General features: G+C 38.0%; 1 protein-coding gene across 3 annotated transcripts in view; it reads right to left on the bottom strand.

Moving 5' to 3' along the window:
* Positions 1-16,079, bottom strand: part of UGGT1 (UDP-glucose glycoprotein glucosyltransferase 1) — a 74,392-nt gene that overhangs the window by 14,506 nt on the left and 43,807 nt on the right. For all 3 annotated transcript variants that reach the window (XM_089509555.1, XM_089509556.1, XM_089509557.1), the window contains 11 exons: positions 15,566-15,661; positions 13,885-13,987; positions 12,594-12,673; positions 10,922-11,111; positions 9,231-9,389; positions 8,079-8,164; positions 7,600-7,684; positions 6,380-6,468; positions 5,491-5,595; positions 3,992-4,076; positions 607-789 (listed from right to left, as the gene is read on the bottom strand). In XM_089509555.1, coding sequence (XP_089365681.1) covers positions 607-789; positions 3,992-4,076; positions 5,491-5,595; positions 6,380-6,468; positions 7,600-7,684; positions 8,079-8,164; positions 9,231-9,389; positions 10,922-11,111; positions 12,594-12,673; positions 13,885-13,987; positions 15,566-15,661 — 1,261 coding nt within the window. The remainder of the gene's footprint in view (positions 1-606; positions 790-3,991; positions 4,077-5,490; positions 5,596-6,379; positions 6,469-7,599; positions 7,685-8,078; positions 8,165-9,230; positions 9,390-10,921; positions 11,112-12,593; positions 12,674-13,884; positions 13,988-15,565; positions 15,662-16,079) is intronic.

The following is a 16,079-nucleotide window of genomic DNA, read 5'->3' as shown; positions in this document are numbered from 1 at the left end:
CTATGTTTGGGTTAACGCAGAGAGGGCAGGCTTTAGCCCTGTCTGTTGGATGATCATGCCAATTCTAGCAAACTAATGCTAGAAAAGACATGAGCTTTCAAGCTGCTGATATAAAAGGTGTACAAAGTCAGACTTCTTCTGTTTTCCCTCCCACCAAGCAGGGTATATTTGAAAACCTGCTCCTATTCTGCACGGAGAGCAAAAGATTACCTATTTCCCGAAAGAGCATAAAGAGCTAAACTAAACAGTTAGTCATAGTTAATTTTGATTTACTGAATGGGACTTGCATAAGGAGAATTTCACATTGATTCAATATGTCTTCTCTACTTGGGACTAAACTGCTGGATTTAGCCCAATCTGTACCACGTAGGTAGAACAAATACAACCCTGCAGATGGTGCTGAACCACAATTCCCAGCATTCCTCATTACTGGCAATGCTGGGTAGAGCTGCTGGGAGTTGCAATTAAACAGGTGAATGGTTGCACAATTCCCACTATTGCTGCAATGGTGAGGAAAAGAGACAATCTGTATTATGCCTTGTTTTATAAGTAGTATAAACCACTCGTTTATTAGTAGAGATCAAATCCTTTTTCAAGATCACTTACCTGATCAGCATCAACAAACAGGAATTTGTCAACAGCAAGGGGGAAAAGAACATCCAGAAAAAGGATTTTATAACCCCAGATGATGCGCTGCTTCTCTGTCTGTTGGTGAAGCCATCGTGGCCATTTGTACTGGACAAGCTCATACTGGAAATTGTACTTTTCAGCCATGTATGGGATAAATTCCTGGATCAAAGTAAAAATATGTACTTGACTGTAAAGGTTACTCATGGATAATGGTAGAAGTACAAGCTAAAGAGCAAGGTGGCACAAATGTGACTAAGTTTGGTTATCAATCAGGTTTGGCTTTTTCATTTCCTATTCAGAGAAGCACAAATGTTTTGAAACTCTTTTGGGGAGGAAAAGTGGGTGAAAAGCAATAAATGAAATGCAGCAAAATGAAATGAATTATGAAATGTGTTAGCAAACCCCTAATTCTGACTTGTGATTCAAACAATTTATAGCTGGAAAAACAAGTATGAAAGCAAACACTATTTAACAACAAATAAGAGTTTGAGTATAGTCTTGTTAACATACTCTTGGCATGAAAACAGTGTCTGCTCTCTTATGAAGTCCCTGTGTTTTCTTAATGGTGCAGCAAAATGAAATCCAAAGGTGGACAATAGTAAGTCTGTTTCTTTCCTGTGCCCTAGTCCAGAGAAACTAAAATATGAAATGTGATTCTTCACATCTCTTGATATATTGTGCAGACTGCCAGCTGAGACAAGCTTTTGTGGAAGTAAATTATAGTAGTAAATTAATCATATCTTAAATGCAAAACATTTTACTACCATGGTTTTCTCAAGTAAGAAAAACCTGTTGGCAAGATACACCTGCAAGGCTGCCTTCTAGTCAAAATATTATCCCTTTTCTGCACTGAGAACAGTGAAACACCCTGAATCACTTAAATGGAGAAAAAGTGCCAATTGGATCCTCTCCATTCTCAGAACTGTCCTCATCAGTGTCTACTCTACCTATCTACATCAAAGAAAGAAGGTAACAGGAAAAGTCCTTCTCCACTGGCTCCACTAGGACCAAATGCTACTCCCTCAGTGATCATTCCATGTGGATATTAAAATAACAATCTCACTGTATAGATAAAAGAGTACCTGAAGATAGTTTTTTGTGGGCTTTTCAGGCTATGTGGCCATGTTCTAGAAGATTTTCTTCCTGACGTTTTGCCAGCATCTGTGGTTGGCATCTTCAGAGAATGCTTGCCTGGAAAAAGCCACAGATGCTGGCGAAACGTCAGGAAGAAAATCTTCTAGAACATGGACACATAGCCTGAGAAACCCACAAAAAACTATGGATGAACCATGAAAGCCTTCGAGTACCTGAAGACGCTTATTTTGTTCTCTTTCCATCTCCATCTTCTGATGTAATCTGCTCATTAGAGTATTATAATAGAAAGTCATTATAATACATTTGTTGAACTATAAAATGTTAGCCGTGTGTGTGTGTGTGTGTGTGTGTGTTAGTTTTGCTTTTTGGAATTTATATCTTTTTTAATATTTTCAAGCCATGCATGTTTGAATCTGTGGATAAAGAATCTGTGGACACGGAGTGGTAAATGTATTTTGGGTTTCTTAATATTAAACTCTAACTCAGCTTTTGCACTTTCTTCATTGACTTTCCTCAACAGTCATGCTGTCTCCTCCTCTATACATAATGTCATCTGCACATCTCAAATTATGGATGTCCTTTTCCTTACCTAATTCTTTCTATATAGTATGTTCAACATATAATTTTTCCTAACAGAAACTAACCTGTTCAACAACTGGACCTTAAATTGCCAACACCAAACTCTAATAAAACAGTGGGCCCTTGGTATCCGCTGGGCTTTGGTTCCAGGACCCCTTGTGGGTACCAAAATTTGTGGATGCTCAAGTCCCATTGTATACATTGGTGTAGGAAAATGGTGTCCCTCAAATAAAATGGCAAAACCAAGGTCTGCATCTTGCATGATGATGATGACTGAGTCATGGATGGTTGAATCTGTGGATATATAACCCACAGATACAGAGGACCAACAGTATTTTTAATCTTTTCAGATTAGTAGATTCATTTCATACACTGAGACAAATTATCCATGAATCAAGCACCCACTATTTATCTATTAAGGAGGGAAATATGCCTAGCCAAGCATTATGTTTATTATCAGGGCAGTCCATTTACAGTGCTAACTTGTGTATAATTACACACTACTGAATACTACACAAGACTGAATAAGTATGCAAAGAATCATAGTGGGACTCTTCTCTTGCTGTCTGGCCAGGAAACAACTTCTGCTGGAATACAGAGTAGAATATTGTCATGGAGGGGGTCTCTGCTATAAAACACTGTAGATGCTCCCCTTGCAGTTTATGGACTATTCTACCTGGGAGATCAGACAGTCCACAATCCACTCCATTAGTTCAATAGGAAAAAAAAGCTGTAATTTGTCTCTTTTGTTCTCTAAACTGTTTCCATTCCATCTGGTCATTGTAACTATTGTTAGTTATTAGGAACTCTCTCTTAAAGGAAAAATGTAGAATACAAATTACATTAAACTCTATACATAAACCCCAGTAACCAAATGAAAGTTGAGATGAAACAAAGCTACATAGAGAACACTAGGTTCCAAATTCCTCGAACTGCAGAGGTGAGCCAGAGAAAGAATGGTTACATCACCTGTCTCCTGGCAAGAATATTAGTGCAAAGGAAAAACCAACAGGGCTATGTGCAATAGCCAAAGGAGGAAAAGTTTCAGGAAGCTTGCATTGCCCTTTCCTGCCAAGAACTTTGTAACTAAGAATCCGCAAGAACTTTGTAACTAACATCTAGTGCCCACATTTGCTTTTTTTCTCCCTCCTTTCGCCAATCCATTTTTCTTTTTGTTGTGTCTTTTAAATTACAATCTTGTGGGCAGGGACTGTCTTCTTACTATTCACTGTAAACTTGTATGGGAACCTTTTTTGGGCAGACAAATTACATAAAAAACTTTAATAAATACAAAGATGTGAAACTTCATTTCCTGAGTTCTCTTAATGTCCATGAAACCTTCCTTAAGTATACACAGGCTGAAAGCAAGAAGTTGATAGCATAAGCTTTTATACACTTAAGTCTACTTCCTCAGATGCATGTATCTGAAGAAGTAGACTTAAATCTACAAAAGCTTATGCTACCAATTTCTTTCTTTCTCTCAGCTGGTCTCAAAAATGCTACAAGATCCCTTTGCATATTCACCCAGACTAACATGGCTATGTCTTTGAATTCTTTCCTTAAGTATATACTCCCATCTAGCCACCACATTGTGATTAAAATTATTTAACCTATATATAAAAAATGAAGACTATTTTGCAAGTTTCAAACTTTGACTATGAAAAATAAATATTTTCTTATAACAAACCTTAAATGAAGGTGACAGGTAATTCTTCAGGAACCAGAACTTCACTGGAGTGTCTGTATTTTTCAATACAGATAGCATCATTATGCTGTTAAGGTCAATAAAAGTAAAACAAACAACTCTATTAAGTATGTGGAATAAATAGCACAAATCACCAGCTGCTACCAACCATGCTGTAAAAACTTGCTCCTTTGATCAGTTTGTAGTTATTACACACTACACACATTTCTAAATTCCTGACATTTCTAAACCCTTCTGGAGGGGTTTGATTTGCCACCCCAAATCACTGAGAGGCAATAAAACCACTCTTGCATAAAAACTAAAAGGATTAGCTGATAGAGGGTGTGGTTGCACTTATTTCATACTGGTGGGATTCTTACAGACAAGTGATTGACCACTGTATGAACAGAATGTTAGATTCTATAGGCCTTCTGTTTAATCCAATATGCCTCTTTTTATATTAAACTGTGCTTCTAGAAATGGCCATTGAGAAAGGAAGCAAAACAGATAAGATACTAAGAATTTCTTACCAGCACTGCAGTTCTATAACTAATGCTTTTCTGAAATTAAATTAAATACACACACACACAGTCACCCCTCCTTTTCCACGGGGGATCCGTTCTGGATCCCCTCACGAAAACAAAGTTTTGCCTATATTCAAGCCCCACTGGCTTGTATATAAGCACGGGTGCACGCCGCAAGCATGCACCCCATTCATTCTCTCTCCATTCGTCCCTCGTGCATAAGCGAGAGACGTGGATCCAAAGACCACAAGAACGGAGGACTGTATATATTTTAATTTTGAGAAATTCAGGAAGCTCTCCCAAATTCTCATTTACTGAAGTTGGGAACATCTGATCAGAAACTTGAGGAAAATGGAAAAGCCGACTATAGTTCCCAGATTTGGGGAGCTGGGATTCCACAAAAGTAGCTTTTCCAGGCTCTGGAACTTGTTGAATATATATGAAATAATTCTTTTGATTCATAATCTTTGGATATTTGCTTGCCTCAAAAATGTCTCACCAGGGTTCTCAATGCCCTGCGCATATGAGGAAGTAAACTGAAGTCTATAAAAACTCATGCTACCAACTTCTCTCTTTTAGTTAGTCTCAAAGGTGTTACAAGAACCTTTGCATAAGAGTTCTGCTCAGTTCTTATTACTACCTATCATCCATAAAAGCAGAAGCTGCATTTTTCTAGCTTGCCTGCAAGACATGCAGAGTTAAATAGATAGGTCTTTCTTCATACATCAGCAGCCATTTATATATGAAGACTTTGTTGTTTTTGTGTGCCTTCAAGTCAATCCAACTTATGGCAGCCCTAAGGCAAACCTATCATGGGGGTTTCTTGACAAGATTTATAACATGTCATTATTATTGCAGCATTATACGTTTGGATTCTTGACATTCTCTGGAACAGACCTTCTGTGAAATCATACTTAATGAACACTAGATACAGTCTCCCAAACTGTCATGGTGAAACAGTATTTATTCTAGACTAACCGGAGAAATCTCTCATATAGATGGCCTGATGCAACAGAAAATATGTTGATTACGTCCTCCTTATCCTGTTTCACCTCTTCTTTCTTCTGTCCACCTGTAAATCCCCTAAAGAGAAACAAAATACTTACATGCAAACCTATAGATGCCACATAAAGTAGATGTAAGATCCTGGCTGTCTTATATCCCACATTTAGCCAACACTGGTTGGAAATGTTGCAGGTATTGAATGCCTGGACTTCATGAGTAAAGGGTGTCATTATCAAATAATCATGTACACAAATTGTTCCTCCGCCCAGATGTTGACTATGGCATGAAAAAGTAGGATCCACAATTTCAAACAGAAGACCTATCCCTTCTTGGCTGTGAAACGTTCAGTTGAAGCACACATATACAATTTCATAGCTCTTGCTTATGATAATTCATGCCATCATTCATAATTCTTCCTCAGAAAAGTACAGTTTCACAGAAAATGTATATTATATGTATGTATGTATATATATAAAAATGAATCCACATGCAATTAAGTACCAGGAGATTTAGAGATATGACCAGTGTTGTAGCAGCAGTTTGCCTTCAAGTTGTTTCTGATTTATGGAGGCTCTAAGGTGAATCTATCATGTTTTTTAAAGGCAAGGTTTATTCAGATGGAGTTTGATATTTGCTTCTTCTGATGCTGCAAGAGTGTTACTTGCCCAAGGCCACCAAGTGTGCTTCCACAGCCAAGTGGGGACTTGAATCCGGAGAGTCCTAGTCCAATGTTCAACCACTACACCATTTTGGCTCACCATTCCCAGGATTACAAGTGTTTCATTAACAGCCATAATTAAATTATCAAGGAATCTTTTTAGATTCACAGAACTTGCTAGCATTGAAGGACAAGGAAGCATACCATTTAAGAGATTCCCAAAATCCAGACTCATTTTCATTAGTTCCATCACTTAGTAAATCTTCATTTATCATATCTAATTTCTTTTGAACCTACAAAAAATAGAACAGTGAATTAGTTTAGGTTTCTTATGAAAAATTACATGATGTTACATGATTTGATGCAGTTCAAAGTAACATTCAAGCTAACTGCATTCTCCAGCCAAGAAGGGTGATCTAAAGCTCTCTAAATATATTGGGACTATGATACCAACCCCTGTCCAGCCAAGAAGGGTGATCTAAAGCCTTGAAAGGAAGGCTGAATATCCAGTAGATGTCATAGGAATTGCAAGCTATAGTAAGATAAAAAAATTAGCTTGCAGTTCACTGAGAATTTCCTATTTAAGTAAGACTGCAATACAAGAATTAAACAATTATGAACAGATACAAACTAGGCACCAGATGCAGGAAAGACATGTACAATATCATGGTTTGTCTGGTTGACATGCTTTTCAATAGGTGTACACTAAACTCAGAAATCCATGTCTGCCAACTAAATACAACATAAAAGATTATGAAAGATGTCACACACACACACACTCATTCATTCATTCATTCATCATCCCCACTTCCTTCTCTTCATACTGATTTAGATGCAGGATTTTTATTCTGCTGACCTTTCTCCCTATCAACAACCCTTCCTGAGAAAAGAAAGTTCACTGGCAAAGAGAATTTTGTACATAACAGCAAGCTGAAGATTGCCTTCATTCTGCAACTAAGAGCAAATTACCAGTTCAAGAACTCCCTTGAATGGTTTTATATCTTGATCCTGTGCTGGGTTCATATCAGTTTTATGTATCCTCTGGGTTTTATTGTTTGTTAATAATTTTATCTTGATTTTAGGATATGCTGTTTCTATTTATGGTGCACTGGTTTTATTTAACATCTTTTAATATACTGCATCATACCCAGAAAACTCTGGTAGTTTACCAGTCTAAAGTACAATAAATACACATATATGTTCTTGTATGAGACATAGGTTACCCCATCCTCCCATCATGACAGGTTTTTCAGCCACCTGAAAATGCTACACAGGGAGTTGGGAGACCTTCTGAATGGGGTCAGCTGGATTATGGAGAATCCACCCAAGGTCAAGCACAAGCAACTTCCACAGAAAAAATCCCGAATCCAACTCATTATGAATCATACTTTAATGAAAATATTACTTTTCTGTGTCAATCTCACCTTCACTTTAATAATTTTACTCTTGAAATTGTTGATAACAACGACAACATCACTGGCATCTGGAAGCGAATCTGTACCATCATGGCTAAAATTAAACAAATCAAAACATTTAATGCTGTCATCACTATATGTATAATACTATACTTTTGCCAATTCTTCCCTACTTTTTATTATGAGCTTATGTTATTAGTTAGTATGTTATTATGTCTTAGCTTATGTTATCAAAACACTGTTTCAGAAAAAAAACAGAAAGAACTCAGCACAGGTTTACATATTTGCATGTGAAACTACACATTTCACTCAACTGTCATACAGTTAGTTAGCTTAGAGAAATTAAGAAAAGCCAAAAGTATGACTGAACTCTCCTCTATTGCTAGTCAATGAGGGGGCATGAATGTCATATTTATAAGCCATACTATTCCACACAGATTTTGACTAGATGCCAAAAACCAGATGAATTATTTTTTTAACTAACCCACCTGTAAATCCTATAGATATCATCAGATCTTCCCCTTCTGAGCCTCAGAAACCAGGAACCAGGATTGGCTTTTAACTGAAAATAACCCTGTGAAGTAGACAGAGAAAAGACAAACAATCTAGAGCAGACCTATGACATACAATTTATTAGTACAAAAACACCACATTCAGGTGTGAGGTGTATTAATACTAAACATCACATTCTTGCTGATCTTCATCATTTCTTGATTGCATAATGACTGTGTAGCATGAGGCAGACAAGTGTATGGGGGACACCAGGTTCCAATAAACAAAGATTATTAGTTCCATTCAGGTTTCACAGGATATCTACCATATTTTGGACAGAATTTTAAATTGACTTGTTATGTTTTAAGTCCCTACACCACTGGTTCTTAACCCTTGTTGATTCACATGTATTGGCCCTCAACATCCAGAATCTATGAGCACTGATCATCTAGGCTGAAGTTTCTGGGAGACAAAGCTCAAAACATCTAAAGGACCAAAGGCTGAAACTATATGTGTCCTTGGTCTACATATTTTTAGGATGTTGATCTAAATGTGAAGTTCTCACTAAAATGTCAAGATGCCAGCTGCACATATAGACAGAATAAGGAGTTTTTAATTAATCTATGAATTCCCTCCAAAAGGGACTATCTCTTTACTTTTCTTTCAAAAATGCAATGAGGTACAGATTCCAGTGCTACTAACTTAACATTTTGTTGATCCAATACTTCTTTTGGATCACAGTTTTCTACTGTAAGATAACTATTTTAAAAAATATCTTTCAATTACTTATGGAAACTATTCAGGGATGCACACCAAGAATGAAGGTTAAACACTTAAGTCTTTTCAACTTAAAATTTGTTTGCATACACTCTGAGAGAAGTAGAAGAACTGAAAGCAAGGAAATACTTCTAATACCAATAAGGCCCATGGAACATTTTATAATTGCATTTATTTCAAAGATTTATTTCCCGTCTTTCTCCCACAATGGGTTTTAAGGCAGGTATATGTTTCTGAACAGTTTGTGCTTTTGCCTGGAATAAATGACAATGGAAAGAAAAGGCCTGTCATCATTTGGATTTAGCGAAGACAGCTCCATTTCAAAATACATTCTGTTTTAAGGACAGTGGGTAAGGCAAGCAGTCACTTACTAAGTTGGCCATAACAATGGTGTCAACAACAACAGGATCTGTTGATGTTCCCAGTGTGAACTGCAGACCACGTGGGGGCTGCCCCGTAGTGATATCATAGCAGTGCCCCTCCAAAAGAAGGTGCTCTAATTCATACTCAGCAGCAACTACACTCTCCACCTATGGAAAAAAGACAATAAATGCATACATTACAGAGAATAATCAACCACTGACAAATGTGATCTAAACACAAGATGAATTCTGAAAAGCAAGATACAGCTCTAGTTTCATCTTGCAACATTATTTTTTAAAAGCTCATAATACAGTGTGCCCTCGGTATCCATGGGGGATCCAATCCGGATCCACTCGCAAATGCCAAAATCCATGGATGCTCAAATCCCATTGACTTCAATGGTAGCACGGTCAATAGGCCACCCCACCATTGAAGACAATGGCACTTTGGAGGAGCTGCCTCCTCCTCTCCCCACTGCTTCTTCCTTCTCCTCCAACTCTCCCCAACACCACTTCCTCCTCCTCCTCCTTGCTCCGCGCCTTCCTCCTCCTCCTCCCCCCACCTCATCTTCCTCTTCCTCTGCCTCTCACTTTATGCCTCGCCTTCCTCCTCCTCCCACCTTGTGCCCGCCTTCTTTTTCTCCCTCTTCCTCTTATTCTTCCTCCTGCCTCGTGCTTCGCCTTCCTCCTCTTCCCCCTCCTCCTGCCTTGTGGCGCACCTTCCTCCTCCTCCTCCTGCCTTGTGCCACTCCCTCCTGCTCCTCTTCCTCCCGCCTTGCACCGTGCCGCGCTGCGCCTTCCTCTTCCTCCCCCTCCCAGGGGCTTGCCATCAGCAGATGCTCAATTCCAAAAATGGCAAGTCCGCAGATAAGGAGAGCCCATTGTCTTATCTTGGTCCAGTATCTACCTAAAACAGTTAGTATCGTACAATATCACTGTGGTTCAAACGCTCAGTCAACTGTGATATTTATTGAATGACTTTGGACAACTCAAGGCTCCTCCATCTAGCTTACATGACAGGATTAGTATGAGGAGTATGTATTAATATGAGGAGAAATATGATACAGTGTAACCTACTCAAAATGAATCTTAACCTGATCACAAACAGCTTCTATGTAGACTAGTATGCAATCACATTAATACATCCATAGCAGACTCTTTTAGAAATAATTTGAACTCCCACAAATATTATCAGAAAACCATATGCAAAGACATTTTATCTTTATTAAATTAAACAATATCAGTTTCAGTATGTAGAGAGATCTTGTAGCACCTTTGAGACTAACTGAAAGAAAGAAATCAGCAGCATGAGCTTTCACAGACTTTAGTCTACTTCCTACTAAACGCATCTGAGGAAATAGACTAACATCTACAAAAGCTCATGCTGCCAATTTCTTTCTTTCAGTTAGTCTCAAAGACGCTACTAGCTCTTTCTACGTACTGATACTACAGACTAACACGGCTACATTTTTGAATATCAGTTTCAGATTCCTCTACATCTTGGCTTTCCTTGTGATGAAACAAGCAAACAACATTTGGCACTGGGTGGTGAGTTAGTGCAGCTTGCCCTTCAAACATAGCCATACTATTAAGCAGATTTTACTATGCAGTTAGTTTTAATTAATTAAAAGACTTTAGCTAAAACTTTTACATTCTGACAGAATACTCTTTGCCAAATTTAGACATAAATTAGAACTTACCTCTTCTAAATAAATATTGTCAAGATCATATGATGTTCTTACAGCCTCCACCATCCAGCTCTCTGGAGTGTTTAGATTCAGAGTAAACAAGGGAGATTGAGGCATATCCAGAAATTTGGCAACTGGACCAGGAGCAAAGAGTTTGTCTGCTGTGAAAGTGATCTCTGGCTCCAAAACATAGCGATAAAAACTAAAAGGTAAAAACAGTATCACAGTGTATTAATTATTATAGCCTGTAGATACCACAATATATTTCTTCATGTTAAGCCTTTTACATTTGTAATCTTGACAGGTTCCTCTGCCCCTACTCAGTAAATCTAATAATAAAACTTTGTTTTGGGCAAGTATATTTGCATTGTCAAAAGCCCTCTGAATTCCAAAGTTTCAGGGGATGCTACAACTATTCTTTCTGCTACCAAAACTCAAGCCTACCAAAACTCAATTTTAGAAAATTATGGAACTTCCATTATTACTTACTCCTTCCCATCCTATTGGAAACAAGAAATAATGGGCATAAGCTAGAGACAAAAATACTGCCATGTTAACAAGTAGTACCAAACGAACAGAGCAGGTAACTTGCTTCCCTTTCAAACGGAAGTCTAATAAGCCCAAAACTGCAGGCTTTCAGCCATGCAAGAGCCTTCTCTCAAGCAAAATATAGTTATAAATTTAAACTTGGTATCTTAATATAAAACTGTGCTGTAACAGATGCTTGAGTGGGAAGACTTGTTAATCATAGCTATCTGACTGGCATTTCAAATCTCAGAAAAAGTTACCAGACTACTGACATGTTTTGTGAGCAACAAAACTGAAATTTTTTTTTTTTTCTATTCCTAGTACAATGTGCACCTGAACTGAAATCTTGTAACTTAAATTGGAATTGACATAGTAAAAGATATGCTTTCTTGATTCTCTTTTTGCCCCTAACTAAGGAATTTAGCAAAAAGCAATCACAAGTACATTTCTATACTGCTTATCAGTGCTCTTAAGCACTCCCTAAGTGTAAGTTAATTGCCCCCAACTGTTAGCAAATTGCCCCCAACAAGCTGGGTACTCATTTTAGCAAACTTGGAAGGATGCCAGGCTGCGTCAACCCTGGGCCCCTTGGCTGGGATTGAACTCAAAATGTTGTGGCTGTGAGAGGCTGCAGTATCAACATTTAACCACTGCGCCACCAAGGTGGAAATTTATTATTTATTATTTTAATGTGGGCAACAGAGCAGGTGACATTCAAAAGACAGTGCATTCACACATCCATGGGTGTTGTTTTTTTTTAATGCTCTCCTATCTAACAGCAGCTTCTTTGTTCCCTGAAATACTATCCTGAAGGAGCCCATCATTACCATCACTGCACTACACAAGTCTAGTTCTCAGTTAGTTTATCTTGCTACTTCTACAAATCTGATTCTAAGTTGACAGAGACAGGATTCATTACAGTGATAAAGGTTATGCTAAGAAGCTGGTTTATGAACAAGTTAAGATTTACACAAAGCATATTCCTTCCAATATCAGAGTCAGCAAGAAAGGAGCTTAATGCAACTTTCTTGAAGCATTTATACCTCTCTTCAAATTTAGCTGGAGTTTCAAATTGAAGCGTGATTAGACTTGCTTACAGCATTAAAAAAGCACTAGCTTTCCCATTATATATGATATATGGCTCATTATTCCTCACCTTTTCAGAGGCATCTCAGAGAGCTTGGACTGACAATTCATAAATACTCTGAGGTTCATGTTTATTAGTTTGTTCAACACCTTAAAATGGAAAACATACATAGAGTTAAATTTCTAGGTAAGTGTACATTTCTTGCAATGTCCTGCTGTTTCATACCTCCAAATGACTCTTCTTATATTGGCTCATGAGGCTGAATTGCTCCTATCACTTGTTCTGGAGTAGTCTTATTAATGTTATTTTTAGTTATGTTTTTATTGGGTTTTTGCATTAAAACATATTAAACCCAATAAAAACATAACTAAAAAATAACAACAACAACAATTAATTGCAGGGGTCAAGGCTATGCATCTGATGAAAAATTATTTTGCAGCAGAATCACAAGATTGGTTCTCAGCAATATTATTTTAAAACATAGGGTATAAAGGGAAAAGGGGTATGGTGGATCAAGTGGTTAAGACGCTGACTCTGTTGACTGCAAGATTGGCAGGTTGGCAGTTCGAGGCCCGGGTGCTGTATGATGGGATAAGCTCTCATCACTAGCCCCAGCTTCTGCCAACCTAGCAGTTCGAAAGCATGCAAATGCAGGTAGATAAACAGGTACCACTTTGGTGGGAAAGTAAACAGTGTTCTGTGCAGTCATGCTGGCCACATGATCACAAAGTAGACTCTGACAACTCTGGCTCTTTGGCTTAGTAATGGAGATGAGCACCACCTCCTATGGTCAGACACAACTTCACAACCTTGTCAATGGGGAATACCTTTCTTTACCTTTTTATAAAGGGAAAGGCCACAAGTTTTCCTATTGAAAACTAGCCTAAATATGCAAATATTATGAGAAAAAACTAAAAGCTTATTAGAAGAGCTTGTGAAAGAGGTTAAATTTTGGTTAAGTAAAGTTTTTAAACTGTTTAAGTTTACTTCATATTAAGAAACAATTGCTTTCAGATATGAAACAATCTCAACACAGGAAATTTTAACAGAAGGGAGTTCATGGACTGGAACTTAATTCTTAAAGTTTCATATTAAGCTTCACAAAAAAGATAAAATGTTTCAGCTGGCACTGAAATAAGATAAGCTGACATTTGTTATCTTTTCTGAAATTTTCACTAAAAGAACACCACATTAAATACAAATTCTTTGAGAACACTTCAATAAGATTTACTCTGTAATTGTAGGCTTCATATCCAGCCTGTAAATGATTGCCCTGTCTCTTGTAATAGAGGCGGTGAAACAAGACCAACATCCATTGTTAAGTTCAGCTGATTTCTTCAATCAAAAAATAGATTTATACCATAAGAAGTGGAGCGAGTCTTTGTGCATCTCTGGTGGCAGGGTCAACAATAGCCACAACATCAAAATATGTTTCTCCATCCTTTGGTCTCAATTTAATTGCACTGAAGAAGAGAAAAGACAATTAGTTATAATTATGTTTTAATAAATAATAATAATAATAATAATAATAATAATAATAATAATAGCAAACTATTATTATAGTTTGCTCGGGGCGGCTAACAAAATTAAAAATACAGCACATATAAAATCCCTGGTGCCTTCCCCCCCTTAAAAAAGTATTAAAGCCAATGCAAAATTTAAAAACAAACAAACAAACAAACAAAAAACATACAAGTTAAAAACTGACCAGAAGGTCAACAACATCACTCAGCAATCAATCAATGGGAGTGGCAGTATCTTATTCCCAGACGTTTTTCTGAGGCCGGATTCTCTATTCTGGGAAGGCCTGCCTTCCCCTTAAGTCCATCACAGTAGTAATAATAATAATAGTAATAATAATAATAATAGATTTTATTTTTATCCCGCTTTTCCACGATAATCAAAGTGGCTTACAGATTAAAATTCAACATAAAAATACATACATATCAATAAAACAATGTAAAAAATATCATATTAAAAACTATTACACAGCCAGCTTAGTTGAATTGATCCAAAAACATTGCGAAAATCGTTACACAATAGGGGGAGAGGGCATAATATCACATCTCATGGGGGGAAAGCTTGGTGAAAGAAAAAGGTCTTAAGGTTCTTTCTGAAAAGATCCAGGGAGGTGGTGGAACGGAGCTCGTCGGGAAGATTGTTCCACATTTTTGGGGCCGAGATGGAAAAGGCCCTTTGCGAGGTCACCGCATATTGCGCAGTTGGGACCTTCAGCAGATTCTTCCCGGCTGACCTGAGTGTGCGGGGCGGATTATATGGGGGGAGGCGGTCCTCCAAGTACCCTGGGCCCAAACCATTTAGGGCTTTATAGGTAATTACCAACACCTTGTATTGGGCCCGGAAGCAAATAGGCAGCCAATGGAGATCTTTTAGGATAGGTGTTATATGGTCTGCCCTGGAACATCCAGCAACCAATCTCGCAGCCATGTTCTGCACTAATTGAAGCTTCTGGGTTTGGTACAAGGGTTGCCCCATGTAGAGCTCATCACAGAAATCCAATTGAGACGTTACCAGAGCGTGTACTACAGTTTCAAGGTCCCCCCGGTCCAGGCAGGGTCGCAGCTGGCATATCAGCCGAAGCTGACAACAAGCGCTTCTGACCATCGCATCCACCTGAAATGTCAGTTGGAGCGACGAGTCCAGAAGCACTCCCAAGCTGCAAACTGAGTCCTTCCGGGGGAGCATGACCCCATTCAGGACAGGTGGACAAATTTCACTACCTGGGCCTGGGGAACCAAAGCCCACATTAAGGAGCTATTAATATATTAATCGAAGCCTTCTTTAAACACAGATTAAATTGTCAGCACAGAGGGAATAGTAATCCACAAAAATGTCTTCATACTTCATGATGTCTCACCCACAGGGTCGCCATGGGTTGAGATCAATTCGAGGGCAGTAAACAACAACAAAATAAGAAGTAAAGAATTCCAAATTAATGTCAAGATTTTGTTAGGGTTATTTAATGTATGCTAAAGAGGTTAATTTTATATACATAAAGTCCAGTAAAAATTCTTTTTCACCTGTGTTTGTCTTCAAAAAAATGGTATTCAATTCTTGCTTCTCCTTTTGGCTGAGCAGACAGAAGAGCATCCACCTTCATTACAAGATCACTTGCACTAAAGAAAGAGAGGAGACATCTGTTCAAATATTATTTCTAGTGCTAGCAAGCTCATCGGGGAATATTTTTATATGTTATGAAGTGATTTTTGCAAAAGACAAATTGGACTGGATTCAGTTGTGCCATGCCATTAAGCACCTGGAACAAGAGCTGCCAGTTTCTGCCAACTCTCCCACAGGAGTGGCTTCAGATGGATGCAAGGGGCTACAAGTGAAGGAAGGGGTAACAAATTCTTGTTTTTCAAGAGAAAGACTGAATACAGTTCATAAGATCCATTATGAGGAGAAATTATGTAGAATTCAAACTTTCAAACAGGTTTGTCAAATGGAAGAGAGAGGGAGTTATTTTGTTTCCTTTTCTCCTAATAGCTGAAGAAAACATATAGAGAAGCCAAATTAACATAGGCATCTAACTTA

Source organism: Sceloporus occidentalis, unplaced genomic scaffold (genome assembly GCF_023333645.1).
Source record: "Sceloporus occidentalis isolate IW3139 unplaced genomic scaffold, rSceOcc1.0.p SCAF_2, whole genome shotgun sequence".
Taxonomy (NCBI): domain Eukaryota; kingdom Metazoa; phylum Chordata; class Lepidosauria; order Squamata; family Phrynosomatidae; genus Sceloporus; species Sceloporus occidentalis.
Note: the sequence above shows the minus strand (reverse complement) of the source record. Positions and strands in the feature narration are given on the sequence as shown.